Below are 26218 nucleotides of genomic sequence, written 5' to 3'. Positions count from 1 at the left end.
AGAAATGTGTTGTTCCAAGCAAGAACAACACATTTTTTAAATGCACCATATTCTGACAGGGAAAGAATGTGGTGCAGGGACATGAAAGCCTTGGTTTTTGCATGAGCCTGATATACGACTTGACTACAGCCATAGCAACCATCAGGAATACAGTGCAGCCACATGGTGGGGATTCTCCTCCAGTACTAGCATTAGTTTAGCAAGTCAATAAAAAGAGTTAAAATACGACACCTCTGAGGTGCCATTAAATTCCACTGCACAGGTTTTCCCTTTATAATCATAGCATTTCTTAGACTGCAGCACCACGTTTCTAGTTTAAGAAAACTTTATTAAATTAGAAAAGTGGCAGTCTTTAAAGAAATGCTTGCAATGCCACTGGGGCACATGTTTCCTCCACAATGTGTGACTTTAACAGCTTTTGCTGCTGGACTGTGCACATCTCACCTCCAATACTTCCACCCACTTCAGAATGGTGGTGCTGGAAACTGGAGGGGAGAATGTCGTATTTCCACACTCTTTTATCATGAGCTCAGAATGGACCCTGAGTTGTTTGCTAAGGCCCCAAAAAGTCTATGAAGACAGTGTACTAACTCCATCCCTGCTTCAAGCGATAGCCACTTCCACGCTTTCATCTCAAACAAACGATTCATAGAAGCTGGATCTCTCCTCACTCAAGATGGCTTCTCGCAATAGACGTTGAAAAAGCGAGTCAGAATCTGACCACAGAGTTCTGACATGATTCCCGTAGCACGTGACAGTGGGTTGGCGTCGGATGTGACGTTGATGTCAGGGCCGAGCTAGCTGCAGTAGAGCCGGGGTCTGGAGTGACAGGGTACCCGGGATGCTTCTACGCTGAACATGGGCGCCAGCGGCTCCAAGGCCCGGGGCATGTGGCCCTTCTCCTCCGCGTCCTCGTCCACTGGTGGTGGGGAGGTGGCTGCTGCAGCCAGCGCGGGGGGCGGCACCGAACACAGCCTGGCGCGGATACGTAAAGCGACACCATTCATCTTTACCCGAAGAAGGTGACTGGCAATAAAGATACGGGGGACGTATTTCTGGGAAGAGAGACACTGTAGGCGGCGAAAAGCAGCGTGGGATGGGGCTTAGAGTACTCCGGGTATACGGGTATAGGGAAAGGGGAACGTGAAGTTCCATGCGTGGAAAGATAAGGCAAAGCAGGGGGGTCATCGCTGTCCGACAAAAAAGACGGAGTACTGTTATAGAAGGATGGTAAGGAGGAGTGCAGCGATCATTGTTTCAGTACGAAAAGACCTGTAAAAGGGAAGTTATCAACTTTTTGTATGAACTGTTCCAAGTTTACATCTGTTTCCAAGTGCGGGGGTGGGTGGGTGATGGGAGACGCCGTTAATGTGTCGTAATGCAACAATTGGGGGTGGGTTCCTACAAATGGTCTTGTGCAGCTTCAAATTCAAAGTAACTAATACAGCTTTAAAAGAGTAGTTGTTAAAGGAGTGACCGAACAGACAATTGAGTTTACAGATGTGCAATAAAATGGGAACAAATCTGGTATTTAGATATGGTTAATGTGTGTGTACATTTTTTGACCAAAAGAAATGTATTCAACTATGAAACGGGAGAGCAAATCAAAATGTCAGTACGACATGCTATTCCACAGATCTTATGAACCAAATCCATTATTTGTACATACTAATTAAAATAATGTTGATAATACTTTTAATGCAATGTGTTGCAAAAATTAAATTATGTATTGTCTTATAATTTACCTTTCCTCTTTTTGAAAACAACCTAATTTCTTTAATTGGCAAAAACCAGTATTACCACTCCCTTTTTTCGAGAAATTTGGTCTGGGAGGTCAGTTTGGAGAGACCTGGCTCAAGGGCAATATTTGGAGATTGGCCTCAGCCCACTTAAAGCCCGTACTCACCCCATATATCCTATATCTACATGAGGGGGGGGGGGGGGGGGGGTCTTTAGCATTTGGTTCTCTGTAGCCAGCATAGTAAATTGTGAGAGATCATGGGATTCGTAACAAAGTAGCTGGAGCGCCACAGGTTGAGGAAGCCTGATCTACATCGATAAATTGGAAGTAAGGAACACATTGAATCAGGGACTCGACAACCGATTCAGCACCAGAAGAGAAGTGGTGCTGCATTTGGCATTCAAGGAGTCTAGACTGTTTGGCGCGCAGCTGGAGGATAAGGTGCACAAGGTCCACAAGCAGGGCAAATATGCAGACACACTGCATAAGTCCAGGAGTTGCCCCTCTGTCAAGGTCCTTGCAGAGAGCTCTCCAAAGAAGGTATCTTCCTTCGTAAAGAAAGAGATTGTTCCTTCAGACCCAAACCCTGGTTGTTACTACAGGGAACTAAAGCATGTTCTCCCTGCAGCTAGGCTGTCTGACAAGAAATTGTCGCTTTTGGCAAGTTTAATTGGTTGGAGGATTAGCAGTGAAGCAGTTCAGACACCAGGTGGTTGGGTTATGTACCTTTTGTGTACTGAATTGAGTATGCGCTATACAGTTCTCTTCAAGATTCCTGGAGATTGGAGTTATTCAGACCCTCACCCCAGGTTCCAGAGTAGCAACAGGCTCTTGCGCACAAATCCAAATGTTTCTGTTGAAGGGAACATTCTGCAGAGTTCAAGCAGCATACTGGCGGGGAGAGGCTGCTGTTGAGTTGCCTACTTGGTAACCAAAGCGATGGGAGGCTTTCGTATCTGAAGATGGTCAATCTTTGTTGCTAGGATAATGTTCAAGATGGAGACTTTCAATCTAAAAGTCCTTTTGTCTCCACGGGAGACTGGTTAATGGCCTTTGACCTTGAGGATGTGTGCTTACACTTTCGCAGGAGCAATTAGAAATTCCACTGCTTCAGTATGGAGCTGGCATTTTCACTATACTGCCCTCCCATTTGGTTTCAAATGGTCCCAACGGTCTTTATGAAAATGGCAGCTCAGTTAGTGGGGATTCTACGCACGGGGGAGTGACGGTCTTCCTGTACCTTGACGACTGGCTCATTAGGGTCTGTACTGCCAGTCGGAGCATGGATTGTCAAGAACCTTTTCACTGTCTTAGATGGGTTGGCTGGTAAACATGGAGAAGTCTTACCCCCTGCTAGGCCACGAGTTAAGGTTTATAGGCGCTGTATCTTGCCTCAGCTTGTAAAAGTCCTAATTGGTGGCAGACAAAGCCAAGATAAACCGATTGGAAGCACAGGCGCTCAGCAGGAAACAAGTGGCGCCGACAGAGGTCTGGCAAAGGTAGCACGCCTGATGGCGGCTTCAGTTTTCGTGGCACTGTGGACCTTTCTTCATTTGAGACCACTTGTATCTCAACTTCTCAGTATTTGGTCTCCAGCCCCAGGTAAACTCTAGGACATGCTACCAGTGCCCACAAGGGTGAAGAAGGCCCTCTAGCAGATGTTGAGGTCAGACAACTTCTGCAAGGTTCTGCTACTCTCTTCTCCAGATCCAGCCATTACCACGATGGATGCAAGTGCTAGAGGCTGTTGGACAGTCCTGAGCATCAGTTCCTCTCGGCAGCGTTAAGAGTTGAATGAGATCGCAGAAAAGCTCCAACTGGGGAGAACTGAAGGCAGAGCAACATGCCCTTTTGGTGTTTCAAGAGCAAGGGGTCAACCAGTGATGGGACAGTCGGACAACACCACCATGGTGGCTCAGTCAACCGACAAGGGAATAGCACAGAGATTGGAGAGATGGACTGAGGTTCATGTCCTTTCTCTTGGGGCAAGATACATCAGGGGAGTAGATGATGTGGCACAAAATACCCAGAGCAGGAGGTTCCCCAGGGCATGTGCCTAGCCTCCCATAGGGAAGCAGGGGGTGCAATTCTGAGAGATTGTTCTTCTGCTCGGAGATCGGATGATGGACCTGTTTACCGCCAGGGAGGATGCCTTGTTCCTCCCTATAGTTTTCCAGGGAACTTGCTCTAGTGGCCTTAGGGACAGACTCTCTAATTCCTTGGGCTGTTGTATGCTTTTCCACTCATTCCTCTGATTTAGAAGGTCCTACACAATATCTGCAGGGTGTTTCTGGTAACTCCCTTTACTTGTCAGATCATCATCTGTTCCCTTGGTTATTCTCCCTAGATTCCCGAAGCCAGGTGGTCACTGTAACTGGCTCTGCACGGCATGATAGTTGAGATGGAGGGGCTAGTGAGACGGGTGTTTGGGGGCATCGTTTCTACCTCCATTCAGGGGTACAGGAGAAGGTTGACCCAGAAAGGCTGACCAAACATTGGGCTCATGCTCTGTCTTGGTGTGGACAAAGAGGTGTGCTTCCTTTTACTGTGTTACCCCCAACCATAACCCCGTTTTTGCAGGAAGAGTTCAAGATGGGACTGGTCCCTCTTCTCTAAGGACCCAGTGGCTGCCCTGGGTGGCTCTGGACCAGTGATTGGCATTCATAGCCAGAATGCTGAAGGGGTTCTCAGTGGGACGCCCGAGAGTCAGATCTCTGGTTCCTTCATATGTTCTTCCACTTCAGCTTAGATCCTTATATGGTCTTGCGTATAACCCCTTGCATCGGGTAGACGGGGAAATTCCTTGCTATCAATTTTCTTTTTTGCCATTGTATCGGCCATCCAAATGGGAGAACTGGATACATGTAAGAATCAGAGCCCAGAGTGACTCTAAAGAAATGTGCTATACACAGCAATGACGACTGGGAAATCCACATGGATCAGGGGGTGGTGAAACTTGATCATCCTCGCATCCATGTCGATTTCCTTGCCGTCATTACTGTGTGTGGCATACTTTTTTTGTCACTCTGGGCTCTGATTCTTAAATGTGACCCAACCTTTATACCTAATGTCTCTTATCTGTCCTAGGAGCTAGTGATCCCGCCCCCCAGTGACTGGTACTCTCTGCATTAGGCTGAGGAATTTAAATGGTTGGATGTGAGGCAGGCTTTGTTCTATATTGAAAGGTCAGCCTCCTTTTGGCAGTCGGAAATTTTGTATGCAACGTTTGGGGCTGCTGGTAAAGGGAGAAAAGTGCTCCCATCAGCATCCTCATTCATCGTCATCGGCATGGGCGTTGCTTCCCCGCTGCAGTTCAGGCACGCTCAAAGAGATTCCCTGCCCCACCTCTCCAGACATGGAATCGATCTGTGTGCAGTGGTTATGGCACAGGTCCTGGGAAGAAGGGGCTTTATGCCTGGATGGTGGGCGTGGCCGGAAGAAAGCAGTAAAAGGAGAAAAAAGTTGTCGAAGCCGGGAAGAAGATAAGACTAAATGGTAAGTACTGTGATGGGGCAGAGTAGGAGTAATAAATATTACCGGTAAGTAATATAAGCATTACTGGAATAGCAAGGCAGTCATTCTTTTAGCGAGTGATCTAGTAAAGCCGGTAATGTCATTGTTTGGGTGAGAAGGAACACTACGTTAATTGAGCTCGTCTGTGGTAAGATTAGGTACCAAACCTATTCTTCAGAATCTGAACTCGATAGCACCAGTAGTCTTTGAGACGTGAGACAGTTGCGTTGGAGTTTTAAAACATTAGGAAGAAAGGTCTAGGTTATTAGGCCTGGGCCACTATTGCGAATGATGAAGGTGGGAAGCATATGCAAGAAGTAAGATTAGCGCAAATATTGAGGTGGAGTGACGAGCATAGCAACTGTAGCCTGTGCCATGGTCACCACTGTTTTTGGCTTAAAAAACTCACTGTTCTTCTGCAACTTCCTTCCCCCAGTTCCCTTTACTACGATGAGGATGGTGACCTGGCACATGAGTTTTATGAAGAAACGATAGTCACCAAGAATGGGAGGAAGCGAGCAAAACTGAAGAGAATTCAGAAGAACCTGATACCACAGGTAACGTCTGTGTGCAAGTCATTGCTGTGTGCTGTTCTGTCAGATGAGCAAGAGGGAATGAGCACCGTGGAGGTTTTAGGGGGTGGGCGAATCTTGACAATGCAGTGCATAAATGCACTGATACTTTGTTTAGTTCTTACCTTTGCAGCCTTTCTGTCAAAAGGGTTGGTGGCAGTCAATACATTTTTAAATGGGAAGATGTACATTTTTTTTTTTTTTTTTAGCCAGAGTTCTTCGTTGCAAAGAAAAGGAAAAGGTTCCTTTTGCCAAAATAAAGGGTCCTCTCTACACGTGTTTCACGACTGGGTTAAAGTGGCTCATTAGGAGGAATATATTTTATATAACATCTGTTGGTGACTTTTCAATATAATATGGGGTTTTAAAAAAAACATTAAATCATTGTTGTATCTACAATAAACCAAAAAGAAAAAAGATTTTCAAAATTGAGATGTAAAAAAATATATATATATTGTTCGAATTGTCAATGTATGGATTCCATGATAAAACAGAAAAGGATGTCAGCTCGCCCTGTGTTGCTCTTGATTCAAATATAGGTTTTAAATTGGACATCCGCTGTTTTTAGATAGATGACCCTGCATGAATGAGAAATTGTAGATATAGCAATTATTTAATTGTTTTTTGAAACACCATGTTCTATTGAAACTACACCAAGTGTAGAGGACCCTTTATTTTGGCACATGCTTCAAATCTGGGAACTTTTTTCCTTTTCTTTGCAACGAAGACTGACAATATCCCTCACTAATGAGGACTCTGAATTATTTGGTTCGCCATTTTGACCAAATTAGCCAACCTTTTTTGCTTTCAAAATGTATCCTCAATGGGAATTCTATCCATCAAATCTCCTACTCCAGAGTTTTCTTTCCATATGAATATGCCACCTTCCCAACGGGATAAATTGATTGCTGGCGCAGAAACTTTGCTCCATTTTATTATCTACTGGAAAAACATGCTGGCTGTTAAATTATAAAGCTTTATACTTTTCCAATTGCTACCATGGTAGTCTTACAGTGCCAGTAGCTTGTCTGAGGAAAATGGCATTTTGTGAAAGGAAAACTAGGCTAAAAGCAAGTCCAATAAAGGCCAGCATGCCACTGCAAGAACATGCTTTTGTGCTGGTTATGCCAGATGTGGCCGTAGAGATCAGGGGGCTCCTGTCATAACCGGTGGCAGTGATCTCACTAACTCCCCTCCACTCCTGGCTAAGAAAAGCTAACGGCCCCCACAAGAGTTAGTGAGAGCCATGGTGGGCATCCTCTGTACAGTCCAGCAGGGCCCTAGGTTAAGTGCAGAGAGGTTGCCCCACTCATGGAGTGTAGGCTGAAGTGCAGTATTGCTGAACATACTGTAGAGGCCAGGGGGGTGATGGTGTCGTCCTCTTCCCTAGCACCATAAGCTCCCTTGGTGGCATGGAAAATGAGGTTTGGTTCCACACATCCCTCTTCCTGCTTCAGCATAGTTAATTGGGCTGGGGGATAGAGGTATATCACAGGGACAAGACCAAAGTGAAAGGAGGTCTCTAGCTAAAAAACTGGGTGAGATATGCAAGCTAGAAAAAGGGTTGATTTGAGTAAAATGAAGCCATGAAATAGGAAAGAAAATCAGTTGAGACAAGAACAGGTTTACTTTAAACTAGACTATTCAGACTACACTTCCAAAGAGGGACACAGTAAGATCCAAGGTTGATTCGTGAATTCAACCTTGTCACCCCAGCGTCCAACCCTAAGCTAAAACTAGTCTGATCACTCAAAATATGACTAAGGGCTTAGGATTTACACAAGACAAAATTAATAATGAGATGGCGCTAGCACTTTAGAAAGTCAGACTTTTGATTTTGACCAATTCACACATAGTCCACTAAATGTTCCGTAGCTGTTCAGTAGATTCGTTATTACGGAGCAGGAGTTATGCGGGTCTTTCAGATAGGTTAGTAGGCCATCAGCATATAAGGAGACTTTATCTTCCCAGTCGTCTGCCCAACAGAAACCGGTCCAGGGCGTTGATATTCGTAACAATGTCGCCAGAGGTTCTATAGCCAATGTAAAGATCATTGCAGACAGGGGGCACCCTTGTCTAGTCCCTTTTCCTAGTTTAAAAGGTCTCGAGGACCACCCATTGACTCTAATTTCTGCCTCCGGGGACTCCTACAGAAGTTGCACCCAGCCCATGTATTGCGGCCCAAATCCCATGCAACGCATTATTTCCCATGCAATCTATTGCAAGTAATGCTAGGGAGCCCTGTAGGGTAGAAGCTTTTTCTAGTGCTGAGTGAAGTCTATATATGTTCATGCGGGTAGACCTCTGCGGCATAAATCTGCATTGGCCCGGGTGGATCAGTGATGTTATAACCGGTTGTAATTGATTGGCAAGTACCTTTTGCCAAGATTTTGGTCTCGCTGTTAATGAGGGAAATTGGTCTACAAGCGGTCTAGTCGTTTATCTGTTTTGGGGATCACTATTATCGTGGCTCTCTGAAGGTCTGGGGGTAGACATCCCTGGGTTTTAGACTGTGAAAACATTTGCAACAGATGCGGGGTCATCGCATTCGTTCCCAGTTTATGCCACATTTCTATCGGGAAGCCGTTGGCCCAGGTGTTTTCCCGGCTTGAAGCTCCGACATGGCTGCTGCTAGTTCTTCTTCCGTGATATCCTTTTCTAAAAGGATTCGCTGTTCTGTACTGAGGGAGGGAAGAGTGACCTCATTTAGTATGGAGGGGTCATCTGTGTTGTGGGAGATTTGTATAGTTCTGCGTAATAGGAGGCAAAGCCTTCAGCTATGTCTCGATCCGTTACCAGTGGTTGTCAACTCTGTTCTGATCATTCGAACTTGGCGACTACCCTCATCTCTCTTCTCCAACCATGCTAGCATTTTGCCCGCTTTGTCGCCAGTTTCATATATTCTAGCCTGCATCATTCTATGGGCCTGCTTAGCACGGTCTAACACCACATTTTGAAGGCGTTTTTGAGCCAGCATCAGCGAGCGATGGGTTTCAGGTGGTTTGTTTCGGCCTGTGTAACCTGTCGTTCAGCCTCAATCAGATTTTGCTGGTGTTTTTGTGCCGCAGTCCAAGAGATGATCGCCCCGCAGTACCGGTTTATATGCCTCACACAGCACTCGGGTCATCCACTGATCCGGCGTTCAGTTCAAAGTACGTTGTTGTAGCTAGGTGTGGCTGTTCTAATAGCTCTGGGAAACCCAGATAATAGTTGTTCAAGCACCATGTAGGAGGGGGGACGTGGTCTGGTTGTGCTCAGCTCAATCAGTAAAGGGAAGTGATCCGATATGCCTCGGGGTAGCAAAGTCGCTATAGATGGATGCCTTGTGTATGGGCCTCATCACGACTTGGGCGGTAACGGTAACGCTATTAGCGCGGGCGGTATTAGCCCTACCGCCGAACTCCCCGGCGCTAATAGCGCCGGATCACGAGTTCGGCGGTAATGTCAATCCCCATTGAGCCCATTTGGGAATGCCCCATTCCCCATTGGGCTCAATGGGGACATTTCGTGCTAATACCGCCGGCGGATTTCCCGCCGGTGGTAATAGCGCAAATTTTCGGCAGATTTCCCCCCAGCTCAGAGCTGGGGAGAAAACCGCCGAAGTCCTGATTTGGCAGACCCTTAAATAAATCCGGTGGTAATAGCGCTACCGCCGGATTTAAGGGTTACTGCCAAAGTCGTGATGAGGCCCTATATCTGGTGCTGGGAGGAAGTAGTTAGTCGTGACAATGAAGCGTGTATCCCAGAATGATACGAGTATTCTCACCCGGATGCAGGTCTCGCCACACATCGCGCTGATTCACGCAGGCCTCACACCGCTGTAAATGTGACTAGCTTGGTGTAGGCGGAGGGGTTTCTCCCCCTTAGGTGTGTGCGGTCTAGCTCTACTTCCATAACTTCATTGAAGTTCCCACCAATAATTATAAGATCAGATTCATCTCTGATTATGGGCATAATATCATCCATTAGTGCAGATAACAATGCCGGGGGCTCATAGACCACCAGCATTGCAATGGTCTGATTCCAAAGTGACCCTGTGATATATGCAAATCTGCCACTGGCGTCTTGCCTCACTTTTGTGAGGACAAAAGTTAGCTTCTTGTGCATCAGTACAAGGACACCACGGGAACCTATGGTCAAGCCAGCGTGCATTGCCAGTCTGTAGTTGATGCGCTTGAATAAATTGCATCTGGTCCCCGCTAGGTGTGTCTCGGTCAAGAAGACTATGTCCGGTGTGTGTGTGTGTGTGTTTAAAAACTGCATGACCAATCGCCTTTTGATCCCTCCACCCAGCCGTTGACATTCCAGGTCAGAAACGGAGGGCTCTAACATCAGTGTTAGTGGGGGCCATTCGAAATGGTGTTTGGGGCAGTGAGTATTTTCTCACGCAGTGCACGCGGGTGCAGTATCGGTCGTGTTGCGGAGTGTAGGGCTCTTGTAGGATGCGTAAGGGTTGCTTTCTGGACCCACTTAATAACAAAACTATTAACAATTAACCGTCCCATTTCCCCCACCCTATACTCCACCCAACTAGAAGTATCTGTCGCCTGAATTATACACAACTAGTGCCAGCCAAAACAGCTGGCAATTGGTCAAAAAAATTCTCCTCTTGGTGCATTGCGCCTCAAACATGTCTTCCATCCCTGGTTAACATGTAGTGTCGCGTATTTCATGTCGGATGATTATCACCCACGGTCACCCCATCTCCTCATCTTGGGGGACCACCACTGGTTGTTGTGGCGGACCTCTCCCTTGTCGGGCTTGCGGGTTCCCCTGTCTGTTTCTCAAAGTTTTCCAGTCCCCTTCGATGTGTTGCTCTGCGCATCTCCAGGCCTCCTTTGGATCAATGAAGTGGACTGTAATATATTTTAAGCTGGGCCGGGAAGAGGAGGCCGTATTTAACATTGAGGCCTTGCAATTGTTTCTTTAGCTGATGAAAGGACTGCCTAGCTTTCTGAACCTCCCTTGTGTAGTCAGGGAAGAAGGCAATTCTCGCACCATTGTAAGTCAGCGTGCCTTTGGCTCGTGCCCTCTGGAGTAATGCGTCCCGATCCCTATAGTTGAGGAGTTTTGCCATCACAGTTCGGGGATGTGCCCCAGGGATCAGTTTTCCGGATGGCATACAATGCGCTCTTTCGATCGAGAAGAATTTGGGAAAGGAGTCGGGTTCGAACATGTCCGTGAGCCATTGTTCGAGGAATATCTCCATGCTCGGCCCCTCTGCATTTTCAGGCAAGCCAAGGATCCTGACGTTGTTGCGCCTTGACCAGCCTTCACCCCTGTCTACTCGTTCAGCCGTTGTTTTGAGTTCTGTTTTGACACTAGCCAGCTGTTGTTGTAGCTCTCGTATTCCATCCACTGCATCAGAGATGCGCTGCTCCGCCTCTCCAGAGCGAGAGGTCAGCTTTTGAAAGTTGTGGCGGAGGAGCGACACATCCATACTTATGCCGTCCATTTCTTTTGCTCCTTGGAGGTGCATGAATCTGCTATGGCGATCATGGGATAGTGTGACTTCTGGGCTAGAAGCACCGGTGGTCGGCTCTAGCTCATCCTCATTTTTGTGTGGACGATGTAATGTACTGGTCCATTTTGTGCTGTATAGAGTGCTTCTTGACTTTATCTTTGCCCATGATAGATACCGGCCTTGTCAGCGTCAGATGTGAGCAGGCCCTTGTTGAAATAAATGATTGTTGTTGTAACTTGTCGCGTGACAGCACAGGGCCGCAGCAGGCGAGCGCCTCTTGTAAGGTGCGGTTCCAAATGTTAGGCAAAGAAGGATTGCGGCGTATCCTACAATGGTACCAGGACTTCTGCGCCCCTTTATTGTTTAGGACTTATTCCGGATGCTATAGGTCCTAGACACGTGACATGCCGTTACCTTGTTGTCCTAGTCAGTGTTGCTCCCAGTAGGTTGCAAGGCGGTCGTGTTTGCTCATTGTGAGGAGCGCAGGCGACCGTGGGAGTAGCCCCGCTGTGCGCCAAGAGTCTCCCAGGCTCGTTGCGTGCCACTTGCGTTTCTCCTCCTAATGCACACAGACGCACTTCTTTCTACTAGCGTTGTGAGTTTTGCAGCAGTGCCCCGGAGCACCTGCCTTTGTTGAACTGGCTCAGTGCAGGTCTGCCAGAGCGAGAATGTACTTTGTCCCACGCGCAGCGATGCAGGTCCATAGCCTCATGTGTTGTGGTGACTTTAAAGATGTGGGTTGGCTATGGGTGTGCGTTACCGTTTGCTCCGCTGTCTGTGATGTCTTGGTACAACACCATTGTCTTTAGGACCCAGCACAGTGTGTAGTTGTGTGGGGGGAGGAGGGTTTATGTATGGGGATAGCTCCCAACCACTTGTTATGTATGTGAATTGTTTGCACTGTTTCTGTATTGGCACTGCTATGCGTGGTTTGGGCCCATGCAGCAGTGGAACACGCGTGTGCCCCAATCCCCAGGTCAGCACTTCACTAGCCATTCTTCCAGTTGGGAGACGTGCTTCCCAGAACCTCTGTGGTGGTCTCACGCTCTTTTCTCTCGGGTAGAGGCCAAGATGGCGCCTCGGGTCTCGTTCTGCTCCGTTCGGGACAATCGGGGCCCGCTCACCAGTCTGTGCCGAGCCACAGCCGATGGAGCGCTGATCATTCGCTCCCAGGCGCTTCTTCGCGGCTCCCTTCCTGCTGTTCCCCTTGCTCTGCGGGGCACCAAACAGACTGTCTGCGAATGCGATGGTCCCACCTCCTCCTGGAGGACACAGGGTGTCCGGCGCAGGCAGCGCAGTTCACCCTCGGCACAGTGTTGGTGGTCGTGTTCTGGGCGGGGAGGCGGCACGTTTGCACTCGGTACAGCGCTGAGACTGCCTTCCCGCTCCGCAGCCAGGTCCTGGGGCAGATATCCCCCTGTGGGCTGCAAACAGTTCCGGGCTTGGGTGTGCGATCTCGTCACGCCGTGCACCGCAATCCACTAGGGGGGCTTGTCTCGTCCTCTTCGCCTGTGTTCCTCCCAGTCCTCAGCGCAGCTCGCTCGCACAGCAGCCACGATAGCCGTGCGCCAGCTCCACACAGCTCAGCCCAGGGCTCACGGGTTCAGACAGGCCATTGTGGCCATTTTGGATTTCAGTAGCCGTTCTTGCGCTGATTTCCAAGCGGCACAAACTTCTTTCCGCGGGCAACCACAGGTTCCACGTTTCATATAGTTTCTCTACAGGAATCCAGGAATCGACATGTGTGTTTTTCATTTGAATATAACCCAAGGATGACTGGCTGTATCTCGGGATGTTAACAGCGGCAGGAGAGCTGAAGGGATTAACGTCTGCATCGTATCTCAGTTGGCCACGCCCTTAAACCCCTTTTACATTGTTAAACAAGGGCAGGGCCTTATCCAACATGACCTTTTTAAAACAGATATTTTTCTTTATTTTGAAAAAGTACATTTAACATGTGGTGACTGAAAGTTGCATTTTTCTTGCAAATCCGGTTTTTCTCTTCCCTCTGAATTCCCACATTGTTTTGTAGCCATATAATGCCAAGGTCTCTTTAAAATTGACATGCGCAAAGAAAGTTAACATTTCTTTTCAAACTGTGATTTTTGACATTTTGTAGAAAAAGTTTAAGCATTTTTCCATGCAGCTGAAGTTAAGCTTTTGTTGTTTTTCTCAGATTAGGCTGGCACAGCCTGCCCTTAAGGAATAATGCTCTTTTCTGATGGAGCACCATATGAATATGGTTGGACATAAGTCTTGTTGATACAAGTAGTTTAAAAATGGCATCGGAGCAGCCTCCTTTTCAATGTAAAATATCCCCTTTTCAATGGGGACTTTGGGCTTGCAGCAAAGCAGCGCAGCTTTTTCACTCTATTTCTTTTGTATATGTAAGAACACACTGGCAGGCTTCCTCAGTGTGCCCCCTTGTTCCATCCTGCCCAATATGTGCTTGGCAAAATGGTGCAGCCATCTTTTTGCTGCAAAACGCAGTTCTGGTGTGAGGCAGTGGAGCTCAAAGGAGCCAGCTTGGTGATGTGGGGAAGTACTGCTGAGTTGGTAAATATATCCCACAAATTCCCCTCCCTCCCCCCGACTCTTCTGAGAGTCTGAGTTGAGGGAGAGTTGGGCAACGTGGGATTCATCAGGCGGGCAAAATAGGGTTTATCAGGTATGTGTCCTTCCATCAGAGAGTGGTACGCCCCGATCCTCTCGCTGTCTCTCGTTTTGAGTGTGGAACGACACCCACAGCTTTCTCTTGCATCTTCCTTTTATGGTGTTGTGCGACCCCCCCCAGATTTTCTTAGATATTTCCTGTCCCGGTCCCCGGGGAGGTTCTCCTTGGTAGTGAAGGTGCAACCAATACGAATCTATGATATAAACACAAACTGGTTACTATTTCCCATTAACTTCCCCCCCCCCCCCCCCACCCTCCATCTCCCCCGGAAGGATGACAGCAGTGGGACATGCATGGATTCAATAATGACAATTGATGGTGAAGAAAAATGCTACCTGTTACATAATTATACTTAGAAATCCATCTGTTCCCTTCTGATTCTTCTTTTTCTTATTCTCATGCTTCAGATGTCTCCTCTATTTGATTTTCTCTGGGCTCCTAAATTTGTTACAAAGTGTGCCTAGGGTGACAACTTTCTAATTAATCTGGACCCGTTTCTCTTTTGTCAGTTCGCCTTTGCGGATGAGGATTCTGTAGGCGACAGGTGACATTTTATCTTCAATTTCAACAGGACCCCGCCAGCTTGGCAAAAATGTACGCTCTTTGGTCTGCTTCCTTTTCGAAATTGTACAAATAGACCCTTTCTCCTACTTGGTATTCGTTGTTGGTTGTTTTGAAATCATTTCGAGTCTTCATACCCTATGCAGATCTTTCCAGGTTCCGCTGAGGGTACGCAGAAGCATGTTGAAGGTGTTTTCTTAGATTCTCAGCATACAGTTGTGGAGGCGTTATCAGTGTCTGCTCTTGTGTTCTATAGAGCAGATGCTGATGTAGCACCATCCTTCGTCCAGTCATCAGCTCAAATGGAGACATCTTAGTTGCAGAAGAAGGTGTAGATCTGATGGCCACCAGGACAAGCGGTAATCTGATGTCCCAACTTGGCCCAGAATCTGCCACAAACTTTTTTAGAATACTCAAAATGGTTTTATTGTACCTCTCAACTCCACCACTAGAGAACATGCGGTATGCAATGTGAAGTATCCTTTTTTTACCCCAAGTATCTCCCACATCTTTGTCATCACTTTGCTGGTGAAGTGACTACCCCGGTCTGACTCAATCCTTTGGGGTAGGCCAAAACACAAGTGGTTTATCATCAGAGCAGCTGCTGTTTCTGCCTTGCGATTTGGGGCCGGGAGACATTCCACCCATTTGGTAAACAAGCATTTTACGGTTAACATGTACTTGTTCCCCCTAAAGGAGCGTATCACGGGCCGAATGAAGTCTACTTGTAAATCTGACCAGGGCAGTGTCCTCCCCCCTCTTCTGGAGGGGAGCTCGGTGTGTGAGTGATGTTGGCTGAAATTGTGCACACACAAGACACCCCTTCAAGTATTGGTCGAGGTCCTGCCCCATGTGTGGCCGGTATGCAACCTCTCTTAAGATTTCAAGTGTTGTATGAAACCGAAACCGAAACCCCCTATGACCGGCTGTGGCCGCATTATGGGCATGACTAAGGATCAGGCTTTGGAATGAGGTAGGGACCACCCACTGGTCACAGCCAGGTATGGATCTCCTTACTAACAAACCGTCTTGGATTTGGAACATTTTGGGACATTTCATCAACACCCTGAGGTCCTCTTTCCCAATGTAATCGATATCCGTCAGGGGAAAGTTCTCAGAGTCCTCAGTGTGTTGATAAAATGTACCAATAATTGGATCCCCTTTTTGTGCTGTGATTAAATCAGCATCTGGGGTCTCCTTACTCCACTGGGCAGTTGAGAGTTCATTGTGAGCATTTGTCTGGGACCTGGTGATGGCTGTGACCTGGATTTCTCCCAACAGGGATTTGATCTCGAGGAGATCTCTTCCCCCTCCCCACCCCCTGGATGGTTCCGGGTTTGGCCAGTTGATCAGCTAGGTAGTTTCCGCTTTTGTCTGGCCCCTCTATTCTGGAATGACCCTTGATCTTCTTCCAATAAATGGGCATCCCACTAGAGGTGACCAGGTCATCTATATTTTGGATTAGCTTGCCATGTTTCAGCAGTTTATTAGCACAAAGCATGCCTCTGGTTTTCCAATTAACCAGGTGCTCCACAAACCTATTCCAGACATAATCTGAATCAGCGATTATGACCCGTCCGTGGAGTTGGTGTTGGATGGCAGTGAGGATGGCCTGATGAACTGCCATCAACTCTGCCGCCTGACTACACCCATCCACATAAACTGTGGGCATTCTCTCACACTTATCTTCTTCGTAGACTTTGTGTGGGGAATCCAGGTTATGCCTCCATGTTGTCCTGGATTTTAAGACTTTCGTCCTCGAGACAGTTTTTTCTGGCACAATCATGCAAAGAACTTGCGCAAGGGGACTCTTCTTGTTTTGGCCATATCTGACCTCCACAGGAAAGCCTTGCATTGACAGAATCCCGGAAGTAATTCTGGAATTACTCACATTTACGGCCCGGATTCTGTCACTTTGAAGGTATTGCCAAGGCTGGTGTGGAGTCTCAACTATGATGTTTTCCCCCTGGATGAACGGGCAGTAATTCTTCAAAGCCCACACCGTTGCCAGGAGTGCCTTCTGACAATCGTTGAATTTATCCTCCACAGAGGATAAAGTCTTGCTTGCATAGGAGATGACTTTATTGACCTTGTCATGCTTTTGATATAATACTGCTGTCAAGCATGTATTTGAAAACCCTGTCTCCAAGAAGAACTCCTCGTTTCTGACAGGGTAAGCTAGACAAGGCATTTGTGAGAGGCTTCTTTTGAGTTGCTTTACTGCCTCGGCTTGTTCTGGACCCCAGTCCCACTTCACCCCCCCCCTTTCAACAGATGGATCAGGTGTCTTGTGATCTCTGCGTAAATCCTCATTGAACTTCCTACTGTAATTAGTCAGTCCAAGGAGCCTTCTTAGCTCCAGCAGAGTTGTGGGGTATTTAAGTTTTAGGAGTGCTTCCACTTTCTTCTCCTGGGGACAGAGACCCTCGGGAGCTATTTCATGCCCCAAGAAGTTGACACAGGTTCTGAACCACTGTGCCTTTTGGAAGGATAGTTTTGCTCCAGCAACCCTCAACTGTGTCAGGAAAATAACGGATTTCCGCTATGTGTTCCTCCACAGTTGAGCTTTTTACCAAGACATCATCCACATAGGCCAGGTTACCCCTTTCACCCAAGTCGGGCATGGCCTTCGGCAATGAATTCAACATCTTCCTACAGGAGTTGATGTATCTGAAGGGAGTCCGGGTCTAGGTGTACTGCTGCCCGCGAAGGTAAAGGCCAGCTTGTATTGGTCCTCCTTATTGACGGGCACGGTCCAGTATCCATTGGCCAGGTCAATGGCAGTGCATACGACCCTGGCCCATGTAGGGGAGAGGCCATCGGGACATATGAACCAGTTTATTCAGCTCCCTCACTTCAACACAGTCTCCACTGGCCGTTCGGTTTTAAAATCACCAGTACTGGATTATTAAAGGTGCTGTGGGCTGGACTAATTATCCCACGGGACTCAAGGTTCTTGATGATTTACGTCAGGTACTCCATGGATGCGAGAGGCAAGCGGTATTGCATCACAAACACTGGAGTCATTCCAGCGTCCGAGGGAATTGTTGTAGTGTGGATTTTGGTGCGACCAGTCGTACGAGTCCACCGCAAAGAGATCTTGAAAATCTAAGAACACCTGTTTGGAACTTTTGCTTTTGCTCCGGAGTCTCACAGGCATCAGCTAGGTTGACCCGCTCTTCAACCATTTTGCCTGATGCCTGGAAAGACTTCGGTTTTGCTATCTCAGCGGCCTCCTCTAGCTGGGTGAGCTAGAGTATTGACCTGGACAGAGGGTTTCAGGTAGGAGAGGCTGTCATTGTGGACCTGGAAGAGCATCTCCTCCTGCCTGATGTCACAGGTCCTCACCGTAAGGGCAGGAAGAGTACACCAGGAAATGTCCCCCTTGCCGGGTGAAGATCGTTTCTGGTGGTGAGTCATTGTCAAAACAGTCATTACAGTCATTGGGGATTGGACCTATCGGTTCATTTCCTAGATCCATGGAAAAAAATGTCGGTCATCAACCGCCATTCCAATAATGGTGCCTGCGCCCAGAGTGATACTCCTGAGGTTGCATTTATCCATCAATATTGGAATGGTGTTGTGTTCTACATTGGCTAAAGGTGTTGGGTTTAAACCTGACCCTGCTGTTGGAGATGGGCGTTGAGGTGTATACATGCATCAGGATTTTGCAGTTTCTGTCCTCTTTAAATTTTTTAATTCAAGTGGGAATAGTCTGGTCTGTCCTGGGATGGTCACCTCTCCAATTTGAACTTCAACCGCATACGGCAGCAATTCGGCTGACCGAAATGCTTTGCCTGCTTCGAGTCCATGGGATTTCCCCCTAGTCGGGACCTGGGTTTGTAATTGATCCGGTCTAAATTAATGGCAAACCGATTGAGAATGTCACTGCCTAAATAGAATGTAGCAGGGACATCTCGCATGACCCAACAATTGTGTTCTATGCTTTGTTACCTATAGACATTTTGAGCATACACCTGCTAGGCAGGAGATGTTTGGAATTGGGTGTTTCCAGGCCCACTTCCCACTAATGAATCAATTTAAATGTGGGAATGGCTGGATCTTTTGGGAGCTGCCTGAACGTGGCTTTGCTGATGAAGCTCTTACCATTGTTCACGCACACTTGGACGAGAACAGACTGCTTCCCCTCATACCACTTCTAATTTTCTGAATATCGGCTACACTTTGATCTGGTTTCTATTTTGGTTCTAGAATTGGGGTTTTCAGATTGTCAATCAGTTTAAAATTTCAAAGTATTTTCTTCCAGTGTGGAATGCCACTTGAAACTGGAAGGAAGGTTGATTTTCAGGAATGGAGAGGAGTTCCCATCACCAGTTTGTTGTCCTACAGCAATTACGGTCACGTCAGTTATTGATTGATCTGGAAGTGATAGTCAATATGATCAGGTTTTTGTTCAACCATGTGGCATGTGCCATTTAAACTAACTTGGTTGACACTCTGTTTCAATTTTATTGGCCTGTGTGTCTGAGTCCAGAGGACCTTGTTCACACAGTCTATTAGGGGGGACAACCTGCGCAGGATATCTTTCCCTAGTAGACAGGGTGTGCCCTCTGGAGTCACGACTATGACTGGCTGTTTCACTTTGTCGCGCCCAATTTTTATTTCCAAACCCGATCTCACCTCGACAGGAATTTCATTCCTGTCGAAGTTTTGGAGTTGTCCAGAAAGGGGGATGAGGGACCTGGTATCTGTTCCCCCCCCCCCCTTCTTGAATTTAGCTGATCATGGGCCCTTTTTGACAGTGACTTAGGATCCAGTGTCCACCAGCGCTGCAAATATACATTGCCATTGCACTTGGACCGGGGCATAAATCTACCCTCTCTAATTCTCCTCCAATGGGCAAAGGTAATGTGCATTCCGGGCAAGCTGGGTGGTCAATTTCTTCATTTTAGACTCCGACACATGGGTAGTTTGGGAATCTGATAGCAACATTTTACATTCTGATATTTGGGGAGTTTCGTGCTCCTTTTTTTCTGAGTCTGTTTGTGAGGTTTGGGATCCCTCTTTAGATATTTGATTCTGGATACTCATTCTGGGGTTCAAGGATGGGCAATACTGAATCAGTCCCCACACCCACCCAGTCTTCATTTAGATCTCTTGGAACCCATTTTTCTTTGGGAGGAGTTCCCCCGTCCCTGAAGGAGAAGATTCTTCTTTTTTCCCAGAATCCTCTGAGGATTCTTCCCCTTCAACCTGGAGGACACTTAACTTCCTCCACAAAATGGGCCTTTTTAAGGTCTTTATTTCTCGTACCCACCCTCTGTTCCCTGTGTTGCAGATTTTCAGGGGCAGTAGATTTTTGTTCCGGTTCATGGGTGTACAGGGGCTTTTTAGAGTGAGGAAGGAAGCTTCCTCTAGGGATTTACACTCCTCCTCCCCTCCACCTCCCGTGCTTCCTCCTCTGGAACTGGTGAGTTGTTGGGGTTCTCTCCCGTCATAGTTCTGGGGTGCCAGACCCTTGGTTTGTGGGGTTCTGAGTCGCCATGTTCATCTGAGGGTTCTGTTGAGCCCTCAACATGCGACCCAGATCCTGGGTAAGGTTCTGGACCTGGCGGTCCAGTTGGGACACCCGCTCCGGCTGATACAGGGGGGGTCTCTGTTCAAATCTAGGTGGATCATGGGAAGGGTAACTATCCCTTCTCCCGTAGTACCCTGGATATTGTGAATTTCCTCCACCCTTGGCCTCACCTCTCTGGGATTGGGTTGTCTGGTTTCCTGCGGGTTGGGTTTTTTGTGGGTACCGGGGATAGAAATTTAACCCAGCATTTGGGAATTACTGCCCTCCTGGGTGAAGTTGGAAGTAAGTTTCCTGCAGCGGTACTTACCTGATTGGATTCCCCCCCACCCCCCTTGGGATGGGGGAGAGGGGAGTTCATACATACAAGGGCAACTGACCAATCTTGGGGTATCTGGAACTTATATAATCAGTCACCTGTTTGTGATTGGCCGAAGGCCTTCTGGGTCTCTGATTTTGGGTCTCTGATTTTGTGTAGGTACGTTTTTAGGCTCCCCCCATCTCTAGGTCTAATATGGGGGCAACCTTCACCTCCGCTACCTTAGCAGCTGCAGGAGTGTTGGCTGGTTTGGGGTTTTTGGTCTGTTTCTTGTTTTCTGCAGGTATTCTGAACATCATAAATGCGGGTCGCCTGCTCTCTGGACTGGGTCATAGATCTTTTATCGTGGTCCCTCACCAGCTGGGTCATAATCTACTTTGGGAGCGCATGAAAGAAGGTAGTTATAAACTCCTTGTTATCAGTGCGCACCCTCCTAGTGGTTTGTGCAAAGACACGTTTTAGCTCCTGCACAAATCGTGGGGTCTGATCTTCCCCCGCACTGCAGATTGTAGGCCACTTTGCAAGCCTCTTGGGGGTTTCTGTGGGCGGAAAAGTGTTTCAAGATGGTCGCCCTGTAGGTTGACCATCTTGAATGGTTCTGATCCTCCAGTCCAGCAAAGAAGCTGGAGTACTCTGGAGTGAAAGTCCATTTAACATACTCTATGCAGTTATGGTTGTCTTTCATGTGGAAAGAGTCCATCTGCTCAGAGTTCCAGGTGTTCCCAGACAGAATATTTTGCATTTTTGTGGTATGGGGTTATGACACTCCTAATGGCCTTAATCTGTCTAATGGGGTCTTTTGTCATAACTCTTTAGTTTATTTGCCTTCTTGGGCTTAGTCACCTGAGTCCATTCGCCCTCAGACTCAGAGGCACTGCTACTTGAGGTCGCCTCATGATCGTTTAGGTGCTCCCTGATTTTGAGCTTGGGAGAGACTCGCAGAACAGTAGGGCCTAGTTTCTACTCCCCTGTGGCGCACAGGAGAGTAGTCTTCTGACTCCTCCCTGCTTCCAGGGTTGGCGGAGGATCCCCTCCACTGCCCTGATTTGGTGGAGGTCTTCAGGGTGCTCTTATGAGGCCACTTTTCCTGTTGTTCCTGAGCAAATTGAACCAACCTGTCCCTTTGGAGGTAGTGCTCCTGCAGGTCTGATTCCCAGACTCTCTCCTCATAGGAGGTTTCCTGGTCAGAGACATCAGCCTTTATATTTTTGTACCTTCATAGGGACGCCCTTCTATCAATTTCTGGGGATGGCGCTGACCTACAGCTCCATTATGCTTGGCCTATTAAATTCTGATGGCCTCATGGTTTCCGGCTCATGTGAACCGGTAGCTATGAAGTCAGCGGTGCGCAAAGGATTAAATGGGTGTGAGTCCCTTAGTATAGAGTCATCATACTATGATCAGGGGTTGCCCTGTCCCTCTCTACCTGTTTGGGGTCCCTCAAGTTTGTGTTAGATCTAGGATACTCCTTCTCCAACCTTGCTAGCTTTTCTTTCTCAGCCCCCATCTCTTGATAATAGGCAAAGATCTGAGCCTTTTGTTCGGCGATCAGGATTTTACTGGCCTCTATGACCCGCTCTTGTGCTGCCACTTGTTTGTGGATCCCATCATTCTCTTCACAGGGGGCCTCATTATCTTTGTGCTGCCTGTATAGTTTGAGCACCCTGAGCCAATTTTTATTGCAGGAGACTCCCCTCCTGAGTTTGTGCATTTTTAGTTTGGGTATTCTCTTCCAGAGCACCTTCTATCCGTCTGGCGTGTTGCAGTAGATTCCCATATTCTGTTTTCTTCTGGAGACCTAACTCACTTCCCTGTACCTCCGTTTTTAAATTGCTTACTTCCTGGCATAGGGCGTCTTTCTCCTGATTTAGGGTGCCCCTCTGTACAGCCAGGTCATACCTTTTGTTGCTTGTATTTAACTTTGGGCGCTCTTGATCGAATTCTGCTTGCGAGTGCAGATTTTTAATAATGTATTTACTCTTCTCCTCTTCCAACCTTTTGACCTGATCTTGCAGCATGGTTATTTGTCCTGAGCAGCTCCTTTTTATATGTTAATTGTTGAGTCAGCTTCTTCTAGAGAGTCAACCCTTTTCCTGACACTCTATTATTACTGCTTCTAGTTGGGCCTCTAGGTCTACATTATTCTGTTGTTGGAGAGCCAAGTCCTCTTGTAGTTTTAGAATGTAATTTCCAGATTCTACCTCCAAATCCTGGCTCTTTTGTAATTTTTGTTCTGTTAATTAGTTCAGCCTGTATCTGAGCTAAAAGTTTGAATTGATTTTGCGCCAGAGTTGTATTTTCCTCATGCTTTTCCCGCATCACTCCCATGTGGAGATGCATGTAGGCCGCGATTCTGGCCATTTTAATTTGCTCCTCTTTAATTTTTCGGGTCATATATAACTCACTCAAAGCTTGATGTAATAGGCCACCGTCCTGTCACGTATCCAGGTTCATGGCGGTGACCTGTTGTGTTATTTCTTGTAATCAGACTTTTTCATTTCGTTCTGGCCATTCACCTCTTACAAATAACTTGTGCAGAAGGTGCTCCCTAGCCATATTGATCTCTACTATAGTCATTTTGGACATTTTATTTATTTATGTAAGGGTAACCTGTATTCAGTTGCTTTCTGTCTATTTTGGGGTTGATTTAGTTTTACTTTTAGACACAGGCCTGGTACTTGAGTATTTGTTGCGGGGAGGCGCTTCTACAGTGTAACACAGTATTCCAACTACACAAAGTATCACTACCTTGCAGGTTAGTCTGATGTGCTAGACTGCCAGGGGTGGCAACCAAACTCAATCCCGGCTACGAACCCCCGAATTTGTTAAGGATTTCAATCGGGCGACACACACCTTGGTCTCAGCCTAGTATGTAGCGCACAACCGAGATGCCTTTTTCTTCTATGCAAATTCAATTTGAGATGGTACACAACTCGTATCACACCCCCTTTTTCAAATACCCCGGGTCACCGTGGACCAGACCGGTTGGTGAAAATACAAGATTTATTTATTTTTAAAGTAAATCATACAATTTTCTTAATGTGGGGTAGCAATCATCAATGGGGTGATGATGGAAATGGAAGCAATGCACTTGGTTAACCTTCTCCTAGAACATATACCAAGCACAAATGAATAGGAGCACGTTTTGAATTGGGAGAGAGAGCACCCAAGTTAAGGTCTCCACCTGCTGCGTTCCCTCAACCCACAATCGGATTCTGCATGAATAGAAGGAAGCAGCAGGTAGTCGGGAATAAGGGGGAGAAACCAGAATCAAAATCAGAGATGGCGCTAGCACTTTGAAAAGTCACAGACAGGTACACGGATAATTCTAACTTACCAGGGTGTAAATATGACTGCTTAGAGAGTAGGATAAGGACAAAGGCAAGGTAAGCTATGTGTTTCTGTGGGGTGGGGATTATACACCGTCCACTTGAGTTTTTGGACAGTCAACAGGTTCTGGTCTCCAGGGCTCGGGTCACCAGGTAGCGGACTCTCCTGGCAAAAGACAGCTGGGCAAGGTCAGGTCACCGGACACTATGGACAGCTAGATGGCAGGATTGCAGCGGGCATGCAGTTAGTGGCCTGCATGCCGGTCTGATTTCAGGATGCAAAAGGTACCACAGCTCTGGATTTTTCCCGATCAATGTTCTTGCCGGGACAGAAATCAGCTATGCTTGGGTTTTGCAGTGGGCTCTGGAGTAGGGTCAGCAATGCTTTGGCCTTGTAGGGAAAATCTGGAATCCACAAGATGAATGGAGCAGATCAGAAACGCAGCAGAGGAATTAAGGAGCGGTTGTCTCGTCCTGTCATGGTGACATCATAGACTATATGGCTGGGCAGGCTTAGCTAAGCACGCATCTAAACCACTGGATTGGACAATCCATGTTGGTTCACATCCTCTAGGATGTGACTCAGTTTAGGAGGTTGCATCTTATGGTGTGAAAAGACCTTTTTTGCCAAGAATCACCCTGAAATTAATTTACACATTTGTACAGTTGTGGCATTTTACTCCCATTACATGAGCAGATTACATCTTTTATGTAGAACATGCCAGTCCAAATCTGCAATCTGTAAGACATTGTTTCGCCCTTCTAATTCTTTTTAGTCATTTTGAGCATGAAAAAGTTCGGCCTAAAATTCTGTAACTTTACACGGGTGTCTGGATTATCGTCTGGCATGTCGGTATTACATTTCGTAACATCATGTATACTTCCTTATAATACCCAATTTTCTGCTATTTCTGTTCGCAAGGGGTCAGTGAATGCTACAATGTCTTAAATTATAAACCACAAAATCACATTTAAACAGTGACATTTTCACAATTTTGCAAGTTCTGCTGCAGAGATAAGTCTTCAAAGTTCATTTATAAAATAGTCTCTGGAAACAGGTGGGCTGTATTATTCCCCATATTTGGGCATGGATTTCCCAGCTACCCCCTCAGTCCAAGGTTGTCAAAGAGATTTCCTTTGAAGCTTCTGGTGGAAATCACGAAGAGGTGTGAATTTTCACTTTGCCCTTTAGTGTCTTAGAATTCTGTTTTACGAGGCTGGAGCACAGACAAGTCTGTCCAACCTAGCAATTATCACTTGGGTGTCCTGGAAGTTTATGGTGGTTTCCTTATAATGGAAGCCTTAGCTCTGCCAACTGGAATAACCTGTTTTGAAAGCTTGCAAAATCCAGCCATTGCAGTTTTAACAGTTTTGCTGTCTTTTATTTGGTCCTGAATCCAAAAAATAAGCCTGTTAAATAAAATAGCCCATATATGTATTTTCACCAGCAACAAACCCCTGTAGATTGTTAAACCAGGGCAGGGCTGTATCCATCATTACTTTTAAAACAGATATTTTTCTTTATTTGGTGACTGAAAGTTGCATTTTTTCTTGCAAATCCGGTTTTTCTCTTCCCTCTGAATTCCCACATTGTTTTGTAGCCATGGTTAGCTCCTTGTCTGCAGCAATTTGTTTAATGCCAAGGTCTCTGTAAAATTGACATATGCACAGAAAGCTAACATTTATTTTCAAGCAGTGTTTTTTGACATTTTGTAGCAAACGTTTAAGCGTTTTTCCATGCAGCTGAAGTAAAGCTTTTGTCGATTTTCTCAGATTTGGCTGGCACAGCCTGCCCTTCAGGAATAATGCTCTTTTCTGATGGAGCACCATGTGAATATGACTGGGCATGACAGGTCTTGTTGATACAAGTAGTTTGATGAAACAGATGAAAATAGCGTCAGAGCAGCCTCCTTTTCAATGTAAAATATCCCCTTTTCAACTGGGACTTTGGGCTTGCAGCAAAGCAGCGCTGCTTTTTCACTCTATTTCTTTTGTATATGTAAGCACACACTGGCAGGCTTCCTTATGGTGTGCCCCCTTGTTCCATCCTGCCCAATATGTGCTTGGCAAGAAGGTGCAGCCATCTTTTTGTCGCTGCAAAACACAGTTTTGGTGTGAGGCAGTGGAGCTCAAAGGAGCCAGCACAGCCATTTTGTTGGTGACTGCAGATGTGCAGCTTGGTGATGTGGGGGGGGGGTGGGTGGGTGGAAGTACTGCTGAGTGGGTAAATATATCCCACATGTGGCAATTCCCTTTAACATTACAGCCCTGTAGCTCTTTTGCTGTACTCCAGGCTTTTTCCTGAGTGGTACGTCTTTCTCACTCGCTCGTGTTTTCCTGACAAAGAATTTCAGTTTCTTTCTGATTTATGGGAGTCTGGTAAACTCCATAGGCATCTGCTTTTTGCATTGTGACAAAAGGTGCATGTGCTCATGCACCTTTTGTGCAGTGCCACTGAGAAATCCCTTGGCCTTCTCTTAATGTAACATTTTCTTGGGTGAACTACTGT

The 26218-nt window shown here is 46.8% G+C and overlaps 1 protein-coding gene across 2 annotated transcripts in view; it reads left to right on the top strand.

Annotated features, from left to right (window-relative positions):
• Positions 1-726: 726 nt before the first annotated feature.
• TUSC2 (tumor suppressor 2, mitochondrial calcium regulator) overlaps positions 727-26218 on the top strand; it is a 36976-nt gene continuing 11484 nt past the window's right edge. Inside the window, exons 1-2 of one of the 2 annotated variants that reach the window (XM_069644111.1) lie at positions 727-1022; positions 5691-5811. In XM_069644111.1, the coding sequence (XP_069500212.1) occupies positions 859-1022; positions 5691-5811 (285 nt within the window). In that variant the 5' untranslated portion in view covers positions 727-858. The remainder of the gene's footprint in view (positions 1023-5690; positions 5812-26218) is intronic. The other variant, XR_011301972.1, reaches the window with a different exon arrangement.

This window comes from Ambystoma mexicanum, chromosome 2p, assembly GCF_040938575.1.
Source record: "Ambystoma mexicanum isolate Mex_15411 chromosome 2p, UKY_AmexF1_1, whole genome shotgun sequence".
Classification (NCBI taxonomy): Eukaryota; Metazoa; Chordata; class Amphibia; order Caudata; family Ambystomatidae; genus Ambystoma; species Ambystoma mexicanum.
Note: the sequence above shows the minus strand (reverse complement) of the source record. Positions and strands in the feature narration are given on the sequence as shown.